Source organism: Nyctereutes procyonoides, unplaced genomic scaffold, assembly GCF_905146905.1.
Source record: "Nyctereutes procyonoides isolate TBG_1078 unplaced genomic scaffold, NYPRO_anot_genome, whole genome shotgun sequence".
Taxonomy (NCBI): Eukaryota; Metazoa; Chordata; class Mammalia; order Carnivora; family Canidae; genus Nyctereutes; species Nyctereutes procyonoides.
Window position 1 is genome coordinate 3,756,120 of NW_026575051.1, and position 27,504 is coordinate 3,783,623.

The window sequence follows — 27,504 nt, forward strand, 5'->3', positions numbered from 1 at the left end:
TACTCACCCATGTGCCTCTGCTGGAGCTCCTCCTCCTGTGAAACTCTCCTTCCTGTCTGGCCCTTCAAGGCTGTACCCCAGCCTGTCTCCAGGCAGCCCTCCCTGCAGCCGGACCTCTCTGATTCCGTGGTTTGGACAGCCTGTCTCATGCTATTTGGCACCCTATTACCATCTGACTCTGTGGCTTCTCCAGAGTCTACACCTGTTCCCCTGGAGCTGACCTTGTGACCAGATCTTATTTATCTCCTTAGATGCACCTGACATAGTGCTGGAGAACCATGTGTTTAAAAAGTTCTAGGGCCAGAATCTCCCACAGTCACCCCAGGCCCAGCATAAACCCCATTGAAGGGATCCCTGGGTGGCGCAGCGGTTTAGCGCCTGTCTTTGGCCCAGGGCGTGATCCTGGAGACCCGGGATCGAATCCCACATCGGGCTCCCGGTGCATGGAGCCTGCTTCTCCCTCTGCCTGTGTCTCTGCCTCTCTCTCTCTCTGTGTGACTATCATAAATAAATAAAAATTAAAAAAAAAAAAGCATTGAATACCTCCATGGGCCTCACCTTTGCTAGAAACTCAGCCGAGACCAATGCAGGCTGACCTGGGACTAAAATTTCAGGGCAGTAGGACATTGGTTCATAGCCCAGGATGTGTTTGGCAACCATCTGAGGAGCTTTTCTTTTCACTGATGCTTGGGCCCCACCATAGAGATCCTGGGGTACAGAAGGAGTTTTATTTTTTTTTATTTTTATTTTTTTTCAGAAGGAGTTTTAAAAGTGTCCTAGGCAGGGACACCTGGGTGGCTCAGCGGTTGGGCATCTGCCTTCTGGCTCAGGGCGTGATCCTGGAGTTCCGGGATTGAGTCCCACATGGGGCTCCCTGAGGGGAGTCTGCTTCCCCCTCTGCCTATGTCTCTGCCTTCTCTCTGTGTCTCTCATGAATAAATAAATAAAATCTTTTTTTAAAATTTTTTTTAAAATTTTTATTTATTTTATGATAGTCACACACACACACACAGAGAGAGAGAGAGAGAGGCGGAGACACAGGCAGAGGGAGAAGCAGGCTCCATGCTTCCGGGAGCCCGACGTGGGATTTGATCCCGGGTCTCCAGAATCGCGCCCTGGGCCAAAGGCAGGCGCCAAACCGCTGCGCCACCCAGGGATCCCTAAATAAATAAAATCTTAAAAAAAAAAGTGTCCTAAGCAAGAAAATTGGATAGCCGCATGCAAAAGAATGGAGTTCGACCCTTACTTTACCACCATATACAAAAATTCACTCAAATGGATCAATGGCCTAAATTGAATCAATAGAACTAAAAATATAAAATTCTTAGAAGCAAACACAGAAGGGAGTCTTCATGATGTCGAATTTGGCAATGATTTCTTGGATATGATACCAAAAGCATGGGCAGCAAAAGAAAAAATAAATTGAACTTTATAAAAATTTAAGACTTTTGGGGCACCTGGGTGGGTCAGTCATTTAAGCATCCAACTCTTGATTTTGGCTCAGGTCATGATCTCAGGGTTATGAGATCAAGCCCTGTGTCAGGCTCCTTGCTGGGCGGGGAGCCTGCTTAAGATTCTCTTTCTCCCTCTGCCCCTAACCCCTATAAAAAAAATTAAGACTTTTGCGCGTCAAAGGACATCAAGAGAGTAAAAGGACAACATACAGAGTGAGAGAAAATATTTGCAAATAGTATGTCTGGTAAGGGATTAATATTCAGAATATATAAAGAACTCCTACAACTCAACACAAAGAACCAGGAACCTGGTTTAAAAATAAGCAAGGGATTTGAATAGATATTCCTTTAAAAAAAGGAGATGCAGGTGGCTAATAAGCACTTGAAAATGTGTTCAACCGCATTAATTATTAGGGAAATGCAAATCAAAACTACAATGAGATACCACATCACACCCATTAGGATGGCTATTATAAAAAAAAAAAACAACAAAACAAAACCAGAAAGTAATAACTGCTGGTGAGGATGTGGATAAATTGGAACCCCTTCTGCATGGCTGATGGGAATGTAAAATGGTACAGCTGCTGTGGAAAAACAGTTTGGCAGTTCTTCAAAAAGTTAAACACAGGATATGACCAAAATTCCACTTCTGGGTATCTACCCAAAAGAAGTGAAAGCAGGAACTCAAAACAGATACTGAAATGCAGAGTTGATAGCAGCATTATTCACAGTAGCCAAAAGGTGTAAACAACCCAGCGTCCCTTGGTGGGTGAATGGATAAAGAAAATGGGGCATATACATCCAAAGGAATATGATTCAGCCTTCAAAAGGAATGAAGTACTGACCCATGCTGCAATAGGGATGAACCTTGAAAACATTAAGCTAGGTGAAAGCAGCGAGACATAAAAGATACATTGTGTGATTCCACTTACTATGAGGTGGTCCCTGGATGAGGCAAATTCATAGGCATGGAAGGTAGGACGGTGATTACCAGGAGCTGATTGAAGAGGGAGGACAGGGAGTTTATTAATGAGGACAGAGTTTCAGTTTGTGATGATGAAAAAGTTCTAGAGATGGATTGTAGTGATGTTTGCATAACAATGCGAATGTACTTAATTGTATACTTAAAAATGTTTAAAATGGTAAATTTTATGTTATGCATATTTTACCACAATCTTTTAAAAAAAGTGTTCCAGGTAATTCTGATGTGCATCTGGATTTGAAAAGCACTTTAAGAGGAGCTAGCAGATTGTCATGAAAGTGATAGTTGCAGTTAAATATTACGTGTGCAGTGATAGACATGAGTATGTATGTGGAAAAAATGGGTATGTCTGTGTAGAAAGGTCAGGAGGTCAGGGGAGATTTTCCCCCCCCCACAGGTAGGCTGCTATAATGATTAGAAGGTCTGTTCTAGGACCAGACTATTTGGTTTAAAATCCCACCTAGTTCCGTGGGTTTTGTGCAGTAACTTGGGCAGGTTACTGCTATGTGCCTCAGTTTCCTCATCTGTAAAATAGGGCTTCTAATAATGCGTACCTAATAGGGAAGCCATGAGGCTAAACAAGGTAACTCATGTAGAACATTTATAAAAGAGAGTATCCGTTTAGTGAATGTTAACTAATGTTGGGCGCCTGGGTAGCTCAATTGGTTAAATGTCTGACTCCTGATTTCAGCTCAGGTCATGATCGCAGGGTGGTGGGATCAAACACTGGGCCAAACCCTGCATCAGACTCCCCACTCAGTTGAGGGGGTCTGCTTGAGGATTCTCTCTCTTCCTCTGCCCCTCCCCCCACTTGCGTGCAAGCACACACTCTTTTTTTTTTTTTTTTTTTTTATTTATGATAGTCACACAGAATGAGAGAGAGAGGCAGAGACACAGGCAGAGGGAGAAGCAGGCTCCATGCACCGGGAGCCCGACGTGGGATTCGATCCCGGGTCTCCAGGATCGCGCCCTGGGCCAAAGGCAGGCGCCAAACCGCTGCGCCACCCAGGGATCCCAAGCACACACTCTCTAAAATAAATTAGTTAATTTAAAAAATGTTAACTAATGTCACGGTAATATGAATATACGGTAATTTATTTATTAATTTCCCCAACTAGGGACCTTTAGGTCATTTCTCCCTTTTCTGACTTAGCAAAACTGCTAAGGACATTTTTATGTTTGTTTTCTTGAACATATGTAAGTTTTTCTCAAGAGGGTATGCCATTAAGTGGAATTCCTAAGTTATAGGTATGGGCATGGTGAGCTTTATGAGACATGGCCACAGTGTTCTCTAGTGCTGGGAAGACTGTTGGGGTCCTCTTGAAAGAATTACTTCAATGTGATTTAAATGTGTAAATCCTGTGTTCAGGTGTGTTAGCTGCATAGATGGTAACAGTTGGGATGCCAGTAACGAAAAAAACAACTCAAAATGGCTTAAGCCATTGTTTCTCAAATTTTATTGTATATACAGTTCACATATTACCTGTGAAAATATAGGCTCTGAGTCAGTAGGTCCCAGAGTGTGGGGTGGGGCCTGAGATTCCCCATTTCTCACAAGCTCTCAGATAATGCTAATGTTGATGGTCCATCAACCACACTTGCAGTAGCAAGAGTTCTCAAACTGGGGACACTTGAGTGGCTTGGTGATTGAGTGTCTGCCTTTGGCTCAGGGCATGATCCTGGGGTCCTGGGATCAAGTCCTCGCATTGGGGACCCTGCTTCTCCCTCTGCCTGGGTCTTTGTGTCTCTCTGTGTGTCTCTCATGAATAAATAAATAAAATCTTAAAAAGTTCTCAAGCTTGATTAAATGTTGAAACACCTGGTGAAACTTTAAAAAATACTGGTTTGTGGATTGTACACTCAGAGATTCTGACTTAATTGATGTGAGAGGAGTGTTAAAGCTTCCCATGTATTCCAATGGGCAGTAAAATTTGGGAACTACTTGCTTAAACTAAAAGGAAATCTTGCTATCTTGCTCATCAAGATTTCATGAGGTTAACCCTAGTATGAGTTCTATGACTCAACCACCATCAGGAACAAGCTTTCTATCTTCAGTGGGTAGGTTTGGCCCTCAAGCTCCTGGGAGCACAAAATGGCTGCTATAGCTCCAGGCATCACATGCAGACTCCACAATGTCTGAGAAGACAAATGACTATTTCTTCCTAAGTGCCTCTTACAATCAACAAGGAAACCTTTCCTGGAAGCTCTTTCCCTCTGGTCTGAATGGCCAGGGGAACAGGAGTGCCACAAATGGCTTAGAACCGTGGTTCTCTCTCTTTTTTTTTAAAGATCTTATTTATTCATGAGAGACAGAGAGACGCAGAGGGAGAAACAGACTCCATGGAGGGAGCCAGACGTGGGACTTGATCCCGGGTCTCCAGGATCATGCCCTGGGCTGAAGGCAGCACTATAAACCGCTGAGCCATCCGGGCTGCCCAGACCAATGGTTCTCAAAATGGGTCCCTGGACTAGGAGCTTCAGCATCACCTGGATGCCCAGTAGAAATGCAAATTCTCCAACCCACCACAGACCTATTGAGTCAGAAACTTTGGAGGTAAGGCCCAGGAATCTGTGTTTTATCAAGTCCACAGGCAGAGTTCATACCTTAGGCCAGAGGTTCTCCACTTGAGTTAATTTTGCGCCCCAGGAGACATTTGGCAATGTTTGCAGAGTTTTTGGTTATAATAACTCAAGAGTGGGGCTGCTACTGGCATCCAGTGAGTAGAAGCCAGGGATGCTGCCGAACCTCCTGCAATGCACAGGACAGCCCCCAACAAAGAATCACCAGCTCCAAATCTCGGTAGTGCTGAGGTCGAGAAAGCCTGCCCTAGGCCATTCAGGCTTTCATCTGAGTCTCGTAAAGCAGCTGGGGCTCCAATCAGCAAGTGCAAAGGAGGACCGGCTGTGGTTTAGACAACCAGCAGTGTCGGCTGCTAAAAATTACTTTCACAATAAATCAGACAGCCCCCCACCCTTCCCACACTGCCCCCTTGCAGAGCAGCCCTTTAGAAATAGCCGCACAGGGCTTGCAGGGTCAAAGAGATTTCTGTTTGTCAGGATGAGCCAAGGTCCCTGGCTCTCCTTCTTTGAGGGTGTGGGCGGGGAGCCCTACGGGGCCGTTCTGAGTAGGGGCCATACTTGGTGGCTTACCCTAGATACTATTGGTCATGCAATTCTATCAAGACCTTAGTCATCTTTTTTAAAAATTTTATTTATTTATTTGAGAGAATGAGAGAGAGAACATGAGAGGTGAAGGTGGGGGCAGAGGGAGGGGGGAAGTAGGCTCCCTGCTGAACAGGGAGCCCAACACGGGGCTCGATTCCAGGACCCCAGGATCATGACCTGGGCCAAAGACAGATGCTCAACCAATTGAACCCCAGGCACCCCAGTCATCTTTCTTTAAACATAGTACATGACTGTCTTTTTCTTTTTTTTTTTTTTTTAGTACCTGACTTGCAAGGTTGGCTGTATCCTGGGGAGCCTAGCTGGCTCAGTTGTAGAGCACGTGGTTCTTTATCTCAAAGTTGTAAGCTCAAGCCCCATGTTGGGTATAGAGATTACTTAAAAATAAAATCTTTAAAAAATATGGTTGGCTGTATCCCTAAGTGTGATTTTTTGCACTGTTCTGGAGCCAATTTTTTTTTTTTTTTTTTGGAAAAAAAAAAGAAGAAATGCAGTTCCATCACATTCTATGAGCAGTAGAGCACCTAGAATTTGATGTGTAGGAGCTCTCTTTTTGGGTCCCGTCAAATGTGTCGTGTTGGACATGTCTGCATTTGTATCTTTTTTAAAGGTTTTATTTATTTATTTTAGAGAGAGAGGGAGAGAGATTGGGGGGAAGGGTAGAGTGGAGCTCAGTTATTTTGAATATTACCAAATGTCCCCAAACTGAGCATTTCTCAGACTGAGGCAGCACAGTCCAGCCAGTGCCTCAGAATGCTTCGCTTTGGGTGGGAGTTTTATCCGTTCAGCATAGAAATGTTGGTAATGCCTTGCTGATCAGAAACTCTACCTGGTGATTAATTGAGTCAGGAGTAATTTGTGGTTTAGTTTAAAAAAAATTTCTCAGCTCGTGCAGTTTGTTAGACAAAAGTCTTTCCAAACATGAAGCTTCTTGGGTGAAGAAATATGTAAAGGGTCCCTTGGTGGTGCAGAGATTGTTCATCTGGTCCCACTGGCTCACTTTGAGGACAGCAGACCGGCACCCCTAGAGGGAGTGCCCTGTGTAGTCACCTGGCTGGACTGGGGCTGAGTCAGGACTCAGAGCCACAGTCCCACCCTTACTGGAGAAGCCACTATCTGAACAGTGTTCCTGTGACCCAGTGTGTGGATCTGCTCTGGGCTGTCCACCTCCACCTCCTCCGAGACAGTGATTGCGTCTGTGACATTCCCTTTGATCAATGACTAGAACCAGCGGGGAGACTGAGAAGCCTCTTTGATGTTGGTGTTACAGAATAGGTGTAGGAATAGGGTAGGAGGTTCTTGCAGTGTGGTCACTGGAACGCCTGTATCCCCCTCACAGTGGGGATTTACCTGGAAAGAGGTAAAAAAAAAAAATGCAAATCCAGGGGATGCCTGGGTGGTTCGGTGCTTGAGCATCTGTCTTTGGCTCACGGTGTGATCCCTGGGGTCCTGGGATCCAGTCCCGCATCGGGCTCCCTGTGAGGAGCCTGCTTCTCCCTCTGCCTGTGTCTGTCTCTCTCTGTGTCTCTCATGAATAAATTCTTAAAAATGCAAATCTGAGGACACCTGGGTGGCTCAGTGGCGTTTAAATGTCTGCCTTTGGCTCAGGTCATGATCCCAGAGTGCGGGGATCCCTCTTCCTCTGCCTCCTTGTGCACGTACTCTCGCTCTCGCTCTCTCAAATAAACATATAAAATCTTAAGAAAATGCAAATTCGTGGGCCCCATCACTGACTTAACTGTGGTCTGATACATTGGTGCTCCCTGCTGTCACCTGTGAACCCCACCTCCCACTATGTACACCCTGGTGTAGCACCTTCCCTCCCTCCACCCTTCTCCCCTCCCCCATTGACTCTGGGTTTGCTGTGTGACCTGCTATGGGCAATTTGACGTTGGCCAGCTTGAGAGAAGCAGAGGGTTGATAGATAAGATAACTTGAAAGACAAGTTGCACACTGGAACTTGTACTTTTGGAATGTCTGCTCTTAGAGCCCTGAGCTACTATGTAAGTAGGTCTTAAGGTTTCCTGCTGGAGAGACCACAGCCTGGGGGAAAAGACATCTCTCCCCTGGGGGGATGGGGACTGCCCGGATTAGCTGAGGCCACTCACGGGAATGAAGAAGCTGTTTCGGACACTGCAGCCCCAGCTGAGGCCACTGTAGAAGAGACAATCACCCAGGTGAACCCAGCCAAGCCACAGAGTTGCAAAATACAATAAATCATTGTTTTAGGTCGCTAAATTCTGGGGAGCTTTATCATGCAGTGACATAACTGAAACCCCTGCTAGATCAGAATCTCTGTGGCTGGGGCCAGAATCTCCATTTTATCCAAACCTCCAGATGGTTCTGGTGCTTCCCTAAGCCAGACAACTCCTGGGAGGGGAAAGAGCCTGATTCAGGTCACCATGAGCTACGTGGTTTCAGACAAATTCCTTAGTTTCTCTCATTCTCCTTTTCCTTGTGGGGGTAAGTACAGACTCCAGAGATTCATGGAGAGGAGCGATTTTTGCAGTCACTACTTTGAAGACTTTCAGCCCCTCACCCTTACTCCTGCCCACCCACCCCCCTAACAACAGGAATGTTGGCTCTTGTTATGAGCCTAAGGGCCCAGAGGCTCTGTTCATTCCTCCACCCTGTCCATCCTCACTCTGTTGTGCAGATTGGGTCATTTCTATTGTTTTATCTTCAAGTTCACAGATTCTTTCCTCTCTTATCTCCAACCTGCTGTTGAGCCCCTCCAATGACCTTTCAGTTCTAAAGTTTCAGTTTGATTCTCCTTCGTATCTTCTGTTTCTTTGCTAAGGCTTTCTATTTTGTTATTTGTTCTAGGGTGTTCATGCTTGTGGAAGCCTTTTTAAGGTTGCAGCTTTAACTTCCTTGTCCAATGATTCCAATATTTGTGTCATCTTGCTTTTGGCATATGTTGGTTGCCTTTTCTCATTCAGATTGAGATTTTTTCTGGCTCTTGGTATGACAGATGATTTTTCTATTGTATCCTGGACATTGGGGTATTATGAGACACTGGCTCTTATTCAAGCCTCCTGTTTTAGTGGGTCTCCTCTAAGACTACCTGTTGATGCCAGATGGGGGTGGAAGTCCAGTTTCCCCCACTTGACCTCAGCTGACAACCTGGTGGGGGAGAAGGCTTCCTCCTTACTGCTGGGTGGGAATGGAAGTTCTCATTATCCACCAGACCTCCACTGATACCTCCCTGCCTGGGAAGAGAGGGGTAGCTCATGATTGCTCCCTGTGTGGTCTTCACTAGTGGGGATGGTGAAGGTCCTAACTGGGTTTCCTAGGCCCCTACCCAGTGTGGCGGGTACTGTTGGGTGGGGATGGAAGTCCCAGCTCCCTACCTGTTCTCTGTAACCACCTGGTGGTAGGGGAATGGGGTCCTGGTTACAACCAGGCACAGCTCTCCACTCAGCGTCTGGTCATGTAGAGGGGATGGGGCCACAGTTTTTTTCTATAGTGTTTGGCTAGAGTAGGGCATTTATTGTTTTCAAGATTTTGTCTTGCTAGACTGTGCCTTTCCCAGTCCTTGAGATAGGGAGAAGATGCTTTTCTTAAGGCTGTTTTTGTCCATGATCATTGGTATTTCTGGGTTGCTGACTTCTCCAGCTCCAAATCTGAGATATTTGGGGCAATAAAGAAAACCCAGAGAACTCACTGCTGTGTTGCTCCTTGGGTCTTCCTTAGTCTACTTTCTTCTCTCCCTTTTGAGAGTCTTTGTAAGTTTGTTTTATATATAACATCCAGGGCATTAGCTGTACTTCACAGGAGAAGTAGGAAAAAGTGTATCTGCTTCATCTGGCCCAGGAACCAGAAGCCAAGATTTACCTGTTTTTGAACTTCATGTAGATAGAATCACTACAGATGTTCTTTAAGCTTGGCTTCCCTTGCTCAGCATGATGTCTTGAGATTGACCATGTGGTTGTATGTAGTCTGATGTTTTTTATTGCTGTATAAGGTTTGATAACCTTATACAAACCACACTGTGGAATTTACCCAGTGGAATCCTATACAGCTATGAAAAAGCAAGCTACCTACTTTTACTGTGCAGTAAACCACACAATTTGCTGATCAGCCCTTCTGTAGATGGCATCTGGGTTGCTTCCAGTTTGGAGCTATTATAAACAGAGCTGCTTTGAAGAGAATTTGCTGTTATGAACAAATATTTTTGGGCGTGTGTTTTAGTGCCCACAGCACTCCTTTCTGTTGGAAATAAATATTTCAAAAACCTCTTAACTGGTTTGCTTCTTTAGCCCTTGCCTCCTCCTACTCACTTTTCCACATAAAAGCCACAGCGATCTTTTAAAAACATAAATGGGATCCTGTTTTCCCCTTGTTCAAAAATACCGAAGGCTTTGGGGCATCTGGCTGGCTCAGCTGGTGGTGTGTGTGACTCTTAACATTGAGGTTGTGAGTTTGAGTCCCATGTTGGGTATAGAGATTACTTAAAAATAAAATCTTAAAAAATATATCAATGGCTTCTCTTCATACTTAGATAAGATGGTAGGGGCGCCTGAGTGGCTCAGTTGGTTGGGCGTCTGCCTTCGGCTCAAGTCATGATCCCAAAGTCTTCCCACATCAGGCTCCCTGCGTGGTGGGGAGTCTGCTTCTCCCTCTCCCTCTGCAGGGAGGATCTTAAAAAATCTTTAAAAAAAGAAAGAAAGGAGAATTCTCCCCATAACCTACAAGGCCCTGCAGGATATAGCTGCTGCCTGCCTCTTCTTTATCCCTACCTTATTTACTATCTCTTTCTACCTGCCATCCCTTTGTCTACCTGCCTGTCCATCCATCCACACATCCATTTAGTTTTGGGGTGTCTTCAGTGTGCCTGGCTTACTCCTGCTTCAGGACATTTGCCCTTGTTCTCTGTGCTGGAAAACACTGTTCCCACAAATCACCACATACCTCTTCCCCCTTTATTTAAGTCTCTGTTCAGATGTCATCTCCTCAAAGAGGGATCCTAACATGTCACCTCATTCATCCTTTCTCTACCCCACATTATTTTTCTCAGTAGCACCCATCACCCCATCACCACTTGACCTGCAATTATGTATTTGTTGTATTTGTGTCTCCCGCTTTGGGAGAATGTCTATGAAATGTCTGCAAGGTTATGGATATTGTCTTTTGGGTTATCTCCTGTGTCCCTCTCCTTAGTGTAGTGCTGCACATAGTAGGTGCTCAGGAAAGATTTGTTAATTTGGGATTAACTGATTCAGGCACCAGTTTCATCTCCTGACTGTGTATCAGAGGGCAGCTCCCTTAACAAGTACTTCTCCTACCCTAGTCTCCTGGGATCTTGTGGCAATGCAGAATCCAGTTCAGGGTCTAGGGTGGGACTTGAATTTTTGCATTTCCTCCCAGCTCCCAGGTGACACCCCAGCTGCTGGTCCTGAGATTTAGACATTTAGTAGCAAGGTCTTAACAGCTTGGAGCCTCAGTTTCCACATCTGTAAAATGGTTCATTGTGAAAAACAAATAGGTAAAGTGCATAAAGCACTGTGCATGGTGCCTGGACTTAGCAGGTGCCTGGTAAGTATCTACTGCTCTTCCTTTGGCTGCCTATCTGGGTCTGGAACTTGAAGTTGCCTTGGTTTTCTCCTTCTGCTCTTCCCTATCCCTCCATGTTTAGCACCTTAGTGGAATTTTGTCCATCTTATTTCTCCAGAGCTGACCAGCCCTGCCTGTCATGGGCAGGGGTTTGGGGAGGATTCTGGCATTTTGACAGTCGTGGGAACATTATGCAAATGAGATGCAAAGCAGCAGCTAATAAGCCCTGATTGCATTTGCCCTGGCACTGGGGAACTGTGGGATAGCTGTGTTGGGCTGGGAAGGAGGGGGCAATTAATGTTTTCTGGGTTGGACGAGAAGGGGTCAGCTTCTCCTGGGTGGCATGAGGCCCCCTCCTCATGTTGACTGCTCGCGCCTGTGGGACTGCACTATTGTTAAGGTACGGGAGTAGAGCTGAGGTCGGGCGTGTGTGTGTGTGTGTGTGTGTGTGTGTGTGTGTGGTGTAGGGATGTCCCTGAGCCTGTCTGAGACCTGCAGGTGGGAGAGTACACGGCTGCACACTGGTGGCTTGGGGTCCTTCCCAGGAGCAGATGAGACTGGATCAGGCTGATGGTGGGGCAGCGTGGAGGTGGATGCTCTGCAGGCTGGGCAGAGAGGGGGCAACAGAAGGGTCACCTTCTCCCACAGAGCTTGTCTAAGCCTGGGAAGGAAGAACTGGACAGTCTGCCCAGCAGCAGGTGGGGCTGGGGCTGGTTGATGCAGGGGTGGAGGCGGAGAGCAGCTATCTTTCAAAATGCAGAATGGAGCTGGCTCTTTAGTAGAAAGATGATCTGGGGCTGGGGGCCTGACAGGTGGGTCGGGGGCTCTGCTTACAGTGCCTGGAAACCCAATCCCTCCTCACCCCCAACTAAGGTGTCCCCTCTCCAGGGAGCCCTGGCTCTCAGGTGCCAGCCCCACTGTCTGGTTTGGGTCTTGACTTGACCCTCCACTGAGGGTCAGGCCTGGGGATGGCTGTCAGGCTTCTGGCTCCAGATGGTCAGGTTATAAGTGACTTCTGAGGTCATTTGGCGGGGGGTCTTCACTCATGCCCACTTCTTGACTGGCACTTCAAATGCATATGACCCTGTTCTGCCTCTATTCCTTTTTTTTTTTTTTTTTTGCCTTTAATCTAAGGATGAGAAGCACACTTGGCTGTGAAACTTCTAGAAAATGGGTGGCTGTTGCCATGTGTACCAATCAGATCTTAATGGAGCCAATGTAGAGCATTGGAAAAAGCTTGGCAAAGCAGCAGGTTTGAATCCCAGCCCAGGCATTTACCGGCTGTATTACCTGGGGCAAATTGCTCAGTCTCTGGAGCCTCTGTTTCCTTGTCAGTTCTGTGACCTCACCTGTAGGGCTGCAGTGACAGCCAGAGGTGCTGCAGGAAGGCAGGAGGTCAGCACCCTCAAGGTCAGGGACTTTGTTTTGCCCATGGCTGTGTCCCAGTTCCTAGAACAGTCCCTGGTAAGCATGGTGGGTGCCCAGTAAGCATCTGCTGGATGACTGAGATGCCTTGTTTCACCTATCCCAACATGGTTTTCCCCCTCCCAGCTGACATCTCTCATTTGCATGCGCCATACAGCTGATAGCCCTGGTTTAATTGGTGGCAATTTCATGGTTGAGGGGGGTCTTAGATGGGATGAAATATGGAAGAGGCTATTATTATTAACAGCTTTGGAGTGGGCTTCTGGGTCTTTCCATTGTATCTGCCTTCTCTGGGCTGTATGAAGCCCCTGAGAAGTGCCCTGGGACACGGGGTCGGCAATGATCCTTGCCAGGGTCCTTCCAAGGTGGTGCTGGGGTGGGGGCAGTGCATCCTGTAGGGCACACTATGTGTCCTGGGCCCCCATCCCCACTTGACATCCCAGCCGCCTCCACCAGATACTGCCCCTCCTGGGGGATGGCAGGGTCATCTGAGCCTGGGGTTCCTTCTAAGGAGGAGGGGCCCCCTTTACTGTATTTGTCATAATTCTAAGTCTCAGGACCTGACATCAACTGTGGGGGGGGGTTGGGAGGGAGGGGGGAAGGGTGGAGATACCTGTGAGCCCCCTTGGCCGAGGCAGGGGCTTTAGGTAGGATTTAGTCTGGATCAGGCAGGGGACTTATCAGAATGAGGGAAGGAGTTAGGGGAGGGCGAGCCCAGGCCTCCTGCAGCAGAGCTGAGGAACGGGGGCAGATTAGAGTCTGATCTCTGGAGGGCGGGTGCAGAGCAGACAGGTCTTTCCCAGAAGTGGATTCTGGTTCTGACACTGGATTCTTGCTTGTGTCACTGATCCCCTCCCGTGGGCTAGGGCTGGGGCTTGTGTGGACAGCTGTTGATTTTGTGTAGAAAGGGTTTATGTAGGGATCCCTGGGTGGCGCAGCGGTTTAGCGCCTGCCTTTGGCCCAGGGCACGATCCTGGAGACCCGGGATCGACTCCCACGTCGGGCTCCGGGTGCATGGAGCCTGCTTCTCCCTCTGCCTGTGTCTCTGCCTCTCTCTCTCTCTCTCACTGTGTGCCTATCATAAATAAAAAAAAAAAAAAAAAAAAAAACTTTAAAGAAAGGGTTTATGTATTACGTGTTCTGGATCCATGTAGATGTGTGCACACGTGTCTTAAAGGTGCATAAATGCTGATGTTACAGTTCTAGTTATGCATATGCATCTGTCACCTGTGCATGTAGACTTGTGGAACTGCATGGGTGCAAATACATGTGGGTGTTTGTATCTTTAAGTGTGTTGTTGGGGTGTACATTTGTGTGGCACGTGGCTGCCACATGTAGATCACACGTGTACAGTGCGAGCCTAGCTGTCTTCTTTGAGGGGTATGTGATAGCGGTGGCCCTGTGGGAGCAGCACCAGAACTGGAATCACAAGGCCTCCCTGCCAGTAACCAGCCCAGGAGCCTCAGATGCTCAGACAAGTTGTTTTACAACTGGAGGCCTCAGCTTTTCCAGTCTGTAAAAAGGGTCTGGATTCTCAAAGGGATGAGACTGTCAGATGAGCATCCCATACTCAGCCTACCCCAGAATGGGCTCAACATAAAATCGTGAAGAATGACCAAGTGAGTGTAAATGATGAAGCAAACAAATGCTTACGGAGCAGCAGGCAGTGAAGTTTAAGGACCCAAGGCAAGTGCTTGGGAAGGTGCTGCTCGCAGTGTCTCCGAGGGATGTTGGGAGGGAGGGTCTTGGGGAGAGAGAAAGCAGAGGGCCTGGAGCAGGGTCCCCCAGTCAAGAGTGGCCTTGTGAGCCCGTCTGTTCACCCCACCCGAGGTGACGTTCTCCCCACATAGCAGGGCAGCGTCCCCTGGTGTACGGGAGGGAGGCTGGCTGTGCAGCATTGCCCGGTTGCCATAGAAACGAGCAGAAGGAGGTGGGTGGCTGGGGAAGGAGGCGGGTCGGGAGGAGGGAGGGGAGGAGGCAGCAGTGGGGGGCGGGGAGCTGGCTTCTGCAGTTCTGGCGCTGCTGCCTTCCTGAGCCGGTGGTGGAGGGAACCCGAGAGGACCGAGCCCCCCACCCGGGCACCAGGCCCCCTCCCTGCCCACCACCACGGAGACGGTGGAGGACAGCCAGCCCCTCCGGCCCTGGCCTGGCCCAGCGGGGGTGGTGAGCACCTACCTGCCCCTGGCTTGGTGCCCAGACAGGCCCAGGTAGGCATCCCGATGGGGACAGCTGGAAGAGGCTGCAGGGAGAGTGGGGTCCCCCTGCCTCCAAGCACCTGGTAGGAAGCATACTGGCTGGAGGGGCCAGGGTCAGTGGACCTGGGGGGGAGCAGCCTGCATCCTGGGAGGCCCTCTTCAGAACAGGAGGACAATCCCCACCTCTGCCTTCCCCCTCTGCACTCCTGTCCCTCTCGCCACAGGTCCTGACTGTAGAAACGCTCTCCCTGCTGGAGGCGTGGGCTGCGGGGAGGCTGGCACTTCCAGCGATCCACAGGGCTACCCCTCCCCAGGCTGAGGCTGGAGGGGTGGGCAGGGAAAGGTGAGGATATCCCCTGCTCCCACTCAGGGCCCTGCTAGGCCCTGGCCGTTGGAGAGCAGCAGATTCACGTCCCACCCTCCACAGCAGCTGCCTCTGCTGGCCCCAGGTGATCTCGGGCATTGGGCTTCGAGCCCCCTGGTCAGGCAAGAGGCATCCTTCTCCTCCCCCAAGCTCAGGCCCTTTGCTCCCCATTCTCCCTGCAGTCCTGAGCCCCAGACCTCCTGGGGGACCCCAGCAAGCCCAGGATCTCCATGTTGGATTGGGTGGGGGTGCCTGTGGTCCTCCCTCCCCCGTGTCTGTCCCTCTGCTGCATTGCTCCTGGGGACAGACTCGGAGGCTGCTGGGGAGCTCCGGCACTGCCACACTGCCACTGCGGAGGAGCCTCTGCCCGCTGTTCAGGAGGGGGTGGGGCTGGGGCTCGGGGAGGACCTGGGCCAAAGGACAGGAGAGGGCGTGCAGTTCATCGGCGTGCAGTTCATCGCGTGAGTTGCACCTGGTCTGGTCCTGCCCTGGGACAGAGCTGAAGGGCCTTGGCTGGCATTGGGGGGGCAAATCCTAGCCCAATAAGGGCAGGGGATTGGTGTGTGCAGCCCTGGTTTGCTCCATGTGCCTGGGCAGAGAAGGATCTTCTCATCTAGTGTACCCCGAGAGCTGGGCTGGGTCCTCTGCTGGGCCTTGGCATCACATTATGGGGCTTCCCATTTCCCTGGGCACGTGGGGGTCAGAGTACCAGGTGCAGGGACTAGGGAGGGATCCTGGGGCCTGTAATGGGGTGGGGTAATACTCGCCAGGAAGCTCCTTCATTTCTGCAAACATTAGTTGCCCCTGCTGAACGTTAGGTGCAGGGGGCTTCTGCCGTGGGGCTGACAGCCTGGGAGTGAGAAGGCCAGACAAGGTGGCGGTGTCGATCTGCCCAGAAACTGGTGGCCAGGTAACCCATATACACTGTCACAGTCGGCCCCCTGCTCCTCTGAACCCCACCACCCTCTTTGCTCATCTCTCTCCTTCACAAGGAGGTGGGGACCCCCCTCCCCACCAAGGCCTGACACGGTCATCTGTCCTGCCTCATCTTCTACAGCTGAGCCTGCCTCCATCCCAGCCAGAACAGGGGGCAGGTTGCTTTGGCAAGAGCTGGAAGGAGCCATCCCTTCCCCCAGACCCTCTAGGCCTGGCCCTGCCCTTCTCTGCTCCTCACCGCCTTCTCTAGGCCACATTCTTCTTCTTCATTGTTTTCTGCCCTACATGTCCCTAGGGGCTGTGCTTGCTCTGGGTCTCTGTCTTGTCCCCACACTTGGGGTAGGGAGCCCACCAGGATGGCCTCCTGGAGCACATTTCCCAAGTCTACCCCTTTGCACCCAGTGGGCCCGCAGTGGAAGCCAGTGTGAGACCCAGCCTCTCTGAATTAGTCTTTTCGGTGTCAGAAAGGGGTTGAAAGGACACTCAGAGGCCTGGGGCTTAGCCACGGGCTGGGGTCCTGGGACAGGCTGGAAGGACACTTTAGCCCTAGGCTGGCCCCTCCTGTGTAGGAGCTCGGGGGGAAAGGAGGCTCCTTATGGGCATCTTAAGTCTTCAAAGCCAAGGTCCTAGGCTCCCCCAAACAGTCTCTCTTACTTGGCTGCCTTCTCAGGAAATAGTCCTCCACCTGCTGGCCACTCAGGCCCAAACCCCAGAGTGTCTCTGACTCCTTCCATGCCTCACGCTCTCTTTCAAGCCATTAGCAAATCCCATTGGCTCCTGAGTCAGAGTATTTCCGGCCTGCAGCCACTTGTGCCTGCCCCGGTTGCCTTTGGAGCTGGTCTGCTCTCACCTCAAGGACTGCAGGCACCTGCCTGCCGCTTCCTGCCCTCTGCTCCCCCCGTCCTGCCCTCATCACTATCTCCCCGGCAGCCAAGGATCCTTCAAAACCTAAGCCCAGTCACATCCTACCTCTTCTCAAACCCCGCAGCTCACTCTGAGGGAGGAAGTCAGAGGTCTCACTCTGCCCTACAGGGCCCTGTGGGGTCAGCCTCCTGCCTCAGCCTCCCCACCTCAACCTCCCTGACCTGACTCCTTCCTTCTCCCTGTCACTCACTCCCCTCCAGCCACATGGCCCCCTTATTCCTCAACCATGGCAGCCATGCTTCCACCTCAGGGCTTCTGCACGTCAGCTCTGTGAGGGCATGGGGGTTTCTGTCTTGCTCACTGTAGCTCAGAGCTGCCCCGCAAGGACCTGGACTGCAGAATAAAACTGGGGCTGGCCTTCTGCGTCTGTGCTGTGATGAAGGGCCTGCAATTGGGCCATCACAAGGGAAGGGGCGCAGGGCCCCCTGGCTGGACAGTTGCCTCAGGGGCATCAAGCTGGACAGGATGTTGTGCAGAAGCTGCTCCAGCCATCGCCAGGATGTCTCTACCTGGCCAGGAAGGGGAAGAAAGTGAGCTGTATGCATTCCACCCCCAGTCCCACTGAAGACAGAGGGTAGCTTCCTTTGGGTGGGAATTCATCCCAAAGTTCTCTGCCGGGGGTTGGGGAGAAGCATGCAGTGCACCCATCGGGAGCTGCCCCTACAGAACAGCAGCCCGATCTGACCCCCATCCTCCAGGAGGCCATGGACGCAGAGGGCTCAGGACAGGACCCACCCTCTCGGGGAGCCAGGTATGTGGGATGACTGCTCCCAAGGAGAGAGATGCACCCAGAACACAGAGGATGGGGGCCTGTGTATCGCCAGCTCCCACTCCTGCCTCGTCATCTGTGGTGTTATGGTTTGGGCTTCCCAAGAAGCTGACCCTGAGACAAGGATTTGATTTGGGCGATGGCCCGTGGAAACAATGAGCATGTGTAGGTGAGACAGGGAGCCTGTTGCAAGCAGTCCTGCTGGGGACCTCTGGGAGGCACTGGAGGACCCACCCCGGGCTCAGCCCACTGAGAGGGGCTGCTGGAGTGTGTATGCACCATATGCCCCCGTTGCTTGAAGGCCGCTCCTGACCCCCTCAACCTGCCTGGTGTCCCCCTAACTCTTGTCACTACCGCCTAGCGAGCAAGATGATATGTATTCACTTCTGGGCCTTCCGCCTGGCGTGGGTAGAAGCTCCATGGGAGGCCAGCCTCATTCCCTGTGAAGCCTGCTACACGGCACGGACACCAGCACTGTCCTAGGGCTCCCTGGAGATGGACAGGCCGCTGGATGAGATGTTTCCTCATCCACTTGGCCTGGGACCCCGGCAGGGTGCAGGATGGGGCCACCTTTAGTGATGATTTTCTGGAGGAGAGAGAGAGAGTGTCTGGGGCTGGTGGAAGAGGGGGAGAATAGGGAGGGTAAAGGCCAAAGGTCAGAGTCTAGGGAGGAGGGGAGGAGAGGACAGGGTGACTGAGGTGGAGTGGCTTTGATCACTGGCTTTACCCATATTCTGCTGAGGATGATCCTACCTGGTCCCCCGGACCCTGGGCCTCTCTGGGGCTCTCCAGCCTCAATGCAGATCCAGGCTCTGCCTCTCAGTTTCCCCATTTGTGTTTCCATCCCCTTTCTTCCACCCTACCTTGGGACTCATTTCTGAAGGGAGGGCCCCTTGGGGACTGCCCCATGGGCCTTACCTTAGAGGAGATGGAGGATGTGAGGCCTGGATTTTATATCCAGAGAGAAGGCAAGAGGAAGCCAGGCCTGGACTCTTCTCACAGGGCACCTGGAGACCTGGGGGTCCCAGATGAGGCCCAACAGTCATGGAAGGGACTCTCAACTCAGGTGGCCAGCACAGAACACCAGAGACGGGGTGGCATGAACCACGGGCATTTATTTCCCACAGTCTCAGAGTCTGGAAGCCCAAGATCAAGGTATCAGCCTACTGGGTTCCGGGGAAGGCCTTTCCTCCTGGCTTGCAGACAGTTGCCGTCTTGCCCTGTCCTCACACCGACTTCTCTCAATGCCGGCACAGAGGGAGACAGTGAGCATCTCTCTTCCTCCACCAGTCCTATTAGATGGGGACTCCACCCTTCTGACTTCATGAACCTTTAATCACCTCCTAAAAGCCCTGTTTCCAAACCACAGTCACATTGGGGAGGGGATAAATATTAGCACATGAGTATAGTGGGGATGCAAGTCAGTCTTTAGCAAAGGTCTCTGGGGGCCATTAGCTCAAATTGAGGGGGGCGGTGTGAAGCCCTCCAGGGAGATGAGCATCTCCTGCTTTGAAAGCTCTGCAGCTGTAGAAGCACAGGTAATAACATCTCTGATAATAATACCAAGAGTTAACATGGGGCCTCCTGCACCAGGGCATTCATTGCACAAGAACCCCATGGGGTAGCCAGTGTCCTCACCTCCATTTTGCTGATGGGGAAACTGAGGCACGGAGAGTTTAAGCAGCTTACCAAGGTCACACAGCTGGCAAATGGCAGAGCTGGGGTTTGAACTCAGTTGATCTGTCTGGCCCCACAGGCAGTGCTCTCAACTACTGTGCTAACATAGCAGGATTTTCTCTGCTTGTCGAGAGGGAACCAGCAAAATGTGGTGGTTTGTGACAGGTGTGATTAAGAACTGCACCAGGGCGTAGGGGTGAAGTAGGTGAGGGCTGGGGTATTCAGAGAAGGCTTCTTGGAGGAAGTGGGACTGAGTGGGCCCTTGGAAAGGAAACAGGGTTATTTTATTTTGGGAGAGACAGTGATGGGAGGCAGTGATGGCACACACCCCGGGCAGGGGGAAGGTGTGAACGAAGGAGCAGAGGCTGGAATGAACACAGGGTGGGGAGGAGGGGCGGAGGCCGGCACCTCACAGCTGACCCCGATCCTTCCTGCTGCATCTTGCTCTTCTGGCAGCAGAGGCTGCTAAGAGTCCCCGTGTGGCCCCACGTCAGGCACGGTGAGCGGGTCCACCTCAGGGTATCGGGTCCACCTCGGTACCGGGAGGAGCAGGGCTGCCGCTGGGAATGTGTGCGGGACCTGAGACCCACCCCGGGTGAGGGGGAGGCGGCTCAAGCATCCCATGGCCCCGGCCAGGTTTGAGCTGAGCCGCTCCTTTGGGAGAGTGTCTTAGGCCAGGAGGGCCAGGTGACACCCACGGGGGAGGGGGGCTGGCTCTGCACTGGGCACCTGGTGGGGGGCAGGAGAAGGATGCAGCCCCGGGCCTGGATCTGACTCCGTGTCCTCCCTGCTGTGTGATCTTGGACAAGTCATTTAACCTCTCTGCGTCTCAGAGAAGATGGGAGTCACTGCCCATCTCAGTGGGCTGCCGTGAGGATTGGAGGTGAAGGGTAGGAAGAGGCTGGCATATCGCAGGTACTCAACTGTCATAGCTGATATAGCGGGAGAGTGAAAAGAGGGTACTAGAACAGCCTCTTTTGTATGATGCGGATCCCCGAGGAGGGAGGGCACCACCTTAGGGCAGAATCGTCACTGGGATCCGGGAGGAAGAGACCCTGGAACTGGACCCTGAGGGTTGGCCAAGAGGAGAGGAAGGGGGGATGCCAAGAGAAGTGGGCAGCCTGAGAACAGAGGGCAGGGGGGATCTGGAAGCCTTCTTGTGAGATTCTGGCTTTTGGTTGTATCACCATCATTATCAACATTTCTTGAGTACCTACTGTGTGCCGTATTTGCCTCTGAGGTATAGAATTCAGTATTTCTGCTATTTAATGAATGAATGTTCCAGAAGGTGCTTGGCATTTATTCATTCATTCAACAGAAACATATCACACACTTAACTATGTGCCAGGCACTGCTCTGGATGCTGGAAATACAGCAGAGAACCAGACAGACAAAATTTACTGACCTTAGCAAGCTGACATTTCAGTGAGAGAGGAAGACACAAACAGGATGAGCACTCTAATGTTGGGAGCCTGGCATATGGTAGCACGTGCTGTGGAGATTACTAAAGCGAGGACAGGGAGACAGGAGAGTGCTGGGGGGGGGGGAAGGGTGTCAAGTGAGATGGTGGGAGGTCAGGACATTTGAGCAAACATGGAAATCTGGGGCTGGGGGCATTCCAGCAAGTGCAAAGGCCCTGGGGTTAGAGCAGCAAGGAGGTCGGTGGAGCTGGAGGAGATGCAGGGCCTCCTGGGAAAGAATTAGACTTTTACTTGGAGGAAATGGGGAGTCATGGGAGGATTCCGAGTAGGGCAGTGGTGGGGTCTGACTTAGGAATTACCAAAGTCCCCTGGCTGTTGCAGTGGGGAACAGACTGGAGTGGGCGCAGGGGTGAGGGACACAAGGTCAGAGGCAGGCAAGCCAGTAAAGAGGCCACTGAGGAGAGTGATGGGGCTGGGACCAGTGTGATTGAGAGCAGGGCCTGGGATCTGCTGATGGTTGGGTGGTGGCGGGAAGAGAAATGGGCCGTGGTGACTTTGAGGCCTGTGGTTGTTAGTGACCTCTGATGCACGAGTCCACATGGTGCCTTTGTCCACAGCAGGCCTACTCTCTCTGGGCTCATGTCCCTTCTTCATGCCAGGGTGAACAGGCCCCAGCCCTCCAGGGGCTTTCAGAGGCAGCTGACTAGAAGCCTGGGGCCCTAAGGGGGACACCTTTCACCCTGGGGCTCCTTTCTCCCTATAGAGGAAAGGTCAAGGCCAACATGCAAACTTCACACTTCCATAAATGGTCTGTATTTTTCAATAAGAGTTTCCTACCCTTTTACCATTTGAGTGTCACATGAGACTGAAATATTGTTTCCCATCAGAGGAGTTAGAAAACCAGGACACTGTGACAGGACTTGATTGGGATTCCACCGGGAAGTGGTAGGGCTGGAGCAGAGCCCATGCCCCCTGGTCAGCACACTGAGGGCTGTACTACCTTTGTGGGCGAGAGAGACCTGGCTCCTTCCCTGGCTGTACAAAAATAGCACCCCACCCCGCCCCACGTGGCCCCGCCATGGGCCTGCCACCCCCACTACAGCAATGGTGACAAATCAATAATGAGAGGTGACAAGCTCTTTCGGTCATGTCCCAGCCTCTGGATGCTCTCTGCGATAATGTGGGGGTGATAGTAGCACCTGCCGTAGTGGCTTGCTTGCAGGATTTGATGAATTAAGACACATGAACGGTCCTTGGCACCAAGTATGTGCTCCATAAATGCCAGTTGTTATTATCAATGATAAAGGGCTTGGAGGGCCGCAATTGCTTTACAACCACCAGGAAAAAAAGTCTGATGGGCATCGTGCCCATTCAATGGGTTCTGCTAAGAGTGCATCAGGCTTGCCCATGGGCATGATAGATGCTGGCCACACCAGCTTCCTGACTCTGAGATGCAGTGTTTTCAGTGACGGCGGCTCCTGACCACCATTCAGGAAGACCATGGCATTTGCCAGAGTTAAGCCTCCCACTTGCGCCCAGGGTGGGGTGTGAGGCTGATTTGCAGGAGGTGGGCGCAGGGTGTCTCGCCAGGCAGTGCTGGGGGCCCGCCCCCTCCTGCATCCTCTCCCCAGTGCTGCCTGCCTGTCTCCCCGAGCCTCCCTCTGTGCGGGTCCAACCTGGCCCCTCACCGCTTCATCCAGGCCTCACGTTGGGTCGTACCATCCTCATTTCACAGCGAGGCCTGACAGTCATGTGAATTGCCTGAGGTCACACCGCAGTTTGGTGACACAGCAGGGACCCCCAAGGCTAGAACTACACATGCTAACTCAGCTGGGAGCCCTGAGACCCATGACTTACCTGCACTGAGGGAGGGGCCCCAGCAAATCCTCTCTCCTGGCCCTGGGCCTGGACAGAGTGGAGATTGGTCTCTGCCCTCGTGCATTCCCATCCCATCTGACATGCCAGGTCTTTGCAGAGCTGTCCCCTTCCTCTGTGTGTCTGGTATACCCTGGGTCCTGGCTGAGCTCCCTCAGCTCCCTTCCAATGCAGGCCAGAAGGTTTTCTTTTTTTTTAAGATTTTATTTATTTATCCATGAGAGACATACAGAGAGAGGCAGAGACACAGGCAGAGGGAGAAGCAGGCTCCATGCCAGGAGCCCGATGTGGGACTCGATCCCGGGACTCCTGGGACCCTAGCCAAAAGCAGACACTCAACCACTAAGTCACCCAAGTGCCCTGGGCCAGAGGGTTTTTAAAAATATGCAATTTATGCATACAAGGCACAATTTAAAAGGCATAAAGGACCGACAGATGCCAGATGCCTACTCTCCTTCCCATCACATTCCCCAGCCAACTAGTTCCCTGAAGGCAACCACCACTACCAGCTTTCCAGAAGTGTTCCCTGTCTGTATTTTTTCCCCCATACAAATGGAAGCATCCACAGCCTCGCTCTTCTGCACCCTGCTCCTTTTGTCTTAGTGGCATGACTTGGGGAGGGTTCAGTTCAGGACCAGAGCATTCTGTTATGTGTCTGCACCATAATCTCCTTAGGCAGTCCCCTGGCTGGGAAGCAGGGATGTTTCCAGCCTTAGGCTTTTGCAAGCAGTGCTGCAGCAAATGGAATTAGGCAGCATGGCCCTGCTGGCTGGAAGGTGAATTCCTAGGAGTGGCATTGCTGGGTGAGGGGAGGCATGCCTCTGTCATGGGGAGAGAAGATGCACCCCGCCCCCTCTGATCCAGGCTGGTCAAGTCACTTCCCCACTACCTGGGTAGGTTCGACCTTTGCTCTCATGAGGGCATGTCCCTACCCTCCTCCCCTTCCTGCCCCCACTGCTAGCCTGATGACAACTGAGCATTATTTGAATCCCCAAAGAGCATGGTTCTGTATGATTTCAAGGATTCTAGAGAGGGCTCTGGTCCCAGAGATACTTAATCTAACCTGGCTGAAAGTCCTTCATTAAATATCCCTGCCTTTCACTTTCCCATATCTACGTGCGTTGCTCTTTATGAAGTGAACGCTGCTTTGTAGGTGAAGTGCCAAATTCAGAAAAATCAAAATCCAGACTTGTTTCTTTGTCCCTTGATGCCGCCCTTCCTCCCACCCACCCCCACTGTGCATGAGTTTGTGGGAAGGTTGGTCTGAGGCTTTGTGAAGGGGAGTGGAACAAAATATATTTAGAGCCTGGGAGGAGCAAAGAGGAGGCAGTACTGGGTTATTACTGGGAGTTGGGCACTAGCCCCTGGACAGACAGGGAGACTGAAGCCAGGGAAGGCAGGGATGTCCTTGACCAAGGATCCTCACGTGGCGATGCCACCTGCCCTGAGCCTGAAGGTGAGCTGCCATAGGGGCTGGGCATCCCAGGGACCCCCAGGTGGGTGTGAACTTCGCAGAGGCCAACCCTCCCCCAGTATTCTCACAGGAGAAGGTTCTTTTTTAATTTTTATTTTTATTTTAAAGATTTCATTTATTTATTCATGAGAGACACAGAGAGAGAGAGAGAGAGAGGCAGAGACACAGGCAGAGGGAAAAGCAGGCTCTATGCAGGGAGCCCTACATGGAACTCGATCCTGTGTCTCCAGGACCATGCCCTGGGCTGAAGGTGGCGCTAAACCACGGAGCCACTCGGGCTGCCCCTCGGGAGAGGGCTCATAGTCCCTGAGCAGTGCAGAGGCAGGGAGGCATCCCTTGGGCATCCCCTACCCTGAGGCTGGCAGCTCCTCATGGGGTCATTCCTGCCCTGGCCTCCCTGCCCCTTTGAAGACCAGGTCCCTGGCCCTGTGGGTCCTGTCTCCTGAGCCATTCTTGCATGGGTTGGCAGCAAGGCCTGGGTGGGGGCACGGGGAAGGGCAGCATCGCAGCCCTGGGGCAGCACATGGCCCAGATTGGACAGCCTTAATGCCTGCCGACAGATCCAGGCCACACACAGCCACTCCAGTGCTCACACAGATCACAGTGGTCTGACCTGTAGGCCAGGAAGCTGCATGTTTGGGACTCTTAAAGAGACACGTAAGTGGCTAATGGAGGCTTTTGAGGCCTGGCACCGGGGCAGGCAAAAGGGCATTTACAGGGGCCCAGCCTGGGCCAGAGATGGGAGGTGGGCCCTGCTGCCAGCTTTCCAGGGAGCTCAGGTCCAGGTTCCAGGTGGGGGACTTGAGGCTCTAGGGGCTGAGACCAGGGACTCTGTTGGGTGGGAGAGCTAAGGAGGGTATATTTGGTGCAAGGGTTCAGGTGGATCAGGGTGGGGGCAGTGCTAAGGGGGGCAGATTGAGAACCAGCTGGGGTCACGGAGCCTTAGTGGGCCCTACAGGATGCCAGGTCCTGGGGAGGGGAGGCAGGACGTGCATAAAGATTCACCTGATTGCTGCCTTCGAGGAGCTGTGTGTGTTTCTGAGGCCAACTGCAGGTTTATATAAAGAAATATGTAAGTGTATGGTTCTGACTTTTAACTTTTTTTTTTTTAAGAATTTACTGTAGAAAAAAAAAGAATTTACTGTAGAGTTGCTGGTTGGTTTTTTTTTATTTATGATAGTCACACAGAGAGAGAGAGAGAGAGAGGCAGAGACATAGGCAGAGGGAGAAGCAGGCTCCATGCACCGGGAGCCCGATGTGGGATTCGATCCCGGGTCTCCAGGATCGCCCCCTGGGCCAAAGGCAGGCGCTAAACCGCTGCACCACCCAGGGATCCCTGACTTTTAACTTTGAGTCCAGGAGCACAAAAACAGTTGTGGGTGCCATGGTTCTGGCAGTTGGGGCTGGCTTCTGAAAAGAGCTGCCACACTGGAGCTGAAGAATGGATCTGGGGGAGAGGATATGGAGTGAAGGGAGGCAAGATGGGGGGGTCTACACAAGGGGTGCTACGAGGTTACTCTTGGGGTTACCGTAAGGATGGGGAGCCTGTCCCCCAGCAGGAAGTCCCCATCCCCATGCAAGGCTCAAGCCTGTGGAGCCCTCATCCCCACAGCAGGTTTGGGCCTCAGGCCTGGAATGGGCCACATGGGGCACTTCCCCTCTCCAGGGATCTCTCTTTACCCTCCCAGCGCATGAGCAGCCCAGCCTGCTGACCACCACTGCACACCCACCTGTCCCCCCACGGCTACACCATGTCTGGCTCCTACGACGAGGCCTCGCTAGCTCCGGAGGAGACCACTGACAGCTTCTGGGAGGTGAGGCTTTGACGCTCCCCAGTCCTGGAGGCCAGATGGCCTGGCCCTGTGGCAGCCAGGCTCCCACCCACCCACAACCTTGCTCCCCAGCCCCTCGGGTCCCTCCAAATTCCTTGGCATTCAACAGGCAGCCGTAGCCATGAAGTGGGGTAAAACCACTGCCCACCAAGCCCAGAGCCCCTCTGCCCCACAGCTGCCCCTGGAGAGATCCTGCCGCATTTTGTGATGTGGAACAGGCTCCTCCTGACTGGCTGCTCTAGGGAATCTCACTCAGACCCTGACCTTCAGGAAGGCAGGTGCAGGGCTTCACAGCTTACACAGCCTTTCACTGAGGCTCCCCACCCCCTTCCCTGTAGCGTGAATTCCAGAAGCCCCACAGCAACAAAGAGGTGGAGACCAGAGGAGAAGCCAGCATTTCAGGCGGCTCCCAAACTATCTGAGACCAAGGAATAACATGTTTTCGATCGGCTTCCTAAACCCAAAGCAAAAACTGCCAAGCCTATATTAATAAGTGTTTAATGAGATGTCTACAAAACATAATATTATGTCAAGAAGCTGCGGCTCAGCTCAACACTTACATGGCTCTATAAATATAATACGTTTAGCTGCAAGAACAAGATGAATAATTCATTCAAGTCTGGGTCCAAATTATAAAAATCTTGCACTTTGTGGCAGCGAGAAAATTATGTGGCAAGCCAGGTGAGGGAGTGTATAGGCCGTGAGGTTTGGCGCAGGGTGCTGAGCAACCCCCCCCCCCCGCCCCGCCCAAAGTGAGGGGAGGAGGGGCCCCCAGCGCGTTCCGGGGCGGCGAGGCGGTGAGGAGGGGGAAGGAGGTCGCGGCGGCGTCCGGGGCGGGGGCGGGGGCGGGGGCGCGGGGAGCCCGCGGGAGTCGTGCTGGTCCTTGGCCGCCAGGTGGGGAACTACAAGCGGACGGTGAAGCGCATCGACGACGGCCACCGCCTGTGTAACGACCTGATGAACTGCGTGCAGGAGCGCGCCAAGATCGAGAAGGCCTACGCACAGCAGCTCACCGACTGGGCCAAGCGCTGGCGCCAGCTCCTCGAGAAAGGTGCTCCCATGCCCGCCCCGGGCGCGCTGCCCACGGTCTGGGGCCCCAGGGCGCCCCGCCACGCGGATGCACCTGCAGCCCCCGGCCCCGGCCCGGCCCCGGCCCGGGCCCCGGCCCCGGCCCCACACTGCGCCCTGACCCTCCCAGACCAAGCCGGGTCTCCCTGTCCCTGTTCTACTCGACTTTGTACGATTTTAGGTTGGATTAAAAAGACAAAACAAAACCAGGCCTTTTTATTTCCAAATACTTTTAACTTCTTAGAGAAAAGATGCAAGAATCAGAGAGAGAACTATGTAGTCTTCACCCAGGTGCACCAGTTAACGTTTTACCACATTGTATCCTCAGTCCCTCTTTCTCTGATGCATTTTTTTTTAACTGTTTACGTG

The 27,504-nt window shown here is 52.0% G+C and overlaps 1 protein-coding gene across 5 annotated transcripts in view; it reads left to right on the forward strand.

The window, feature by feature from the left end:
* The window catches only part of PACSIN1 (protein kinase C and casein kinase substrate in neurons 1), a 58,858-nt gene that overhangs the window by 24,615 nt on the left and 6,739 nt on the right, over nt 1-27,504 (forward strand). The window contains exons 1-3 of one of the 5 annotated variants that reach the window (XM_055330878.1): nt 14,660-14,807; nt 25,902-26,049; nt 26,962-27,118. In XM_055330878.1, the coding sequence (XP_055186853.1) occupies nt 25,987-26,049; nt 26,962-27,118 (220 nt within the window). In that variant the 5' untranslated portion in view covers nt 14,660-14,807; nt 25,902-25,986. Of the gene's footprint in view, nt 1-14,659; nt 14,808-24,086; nt 24,218-25,901; nt 26,050-26,961; nt 27,119-27,504 lie in introns of those variants that run through there. The other 4 variants (XM_055330877.1, XM_055330875.1, XM_055330879.1 and 1 more) reach the window with 4 other exon arrangements.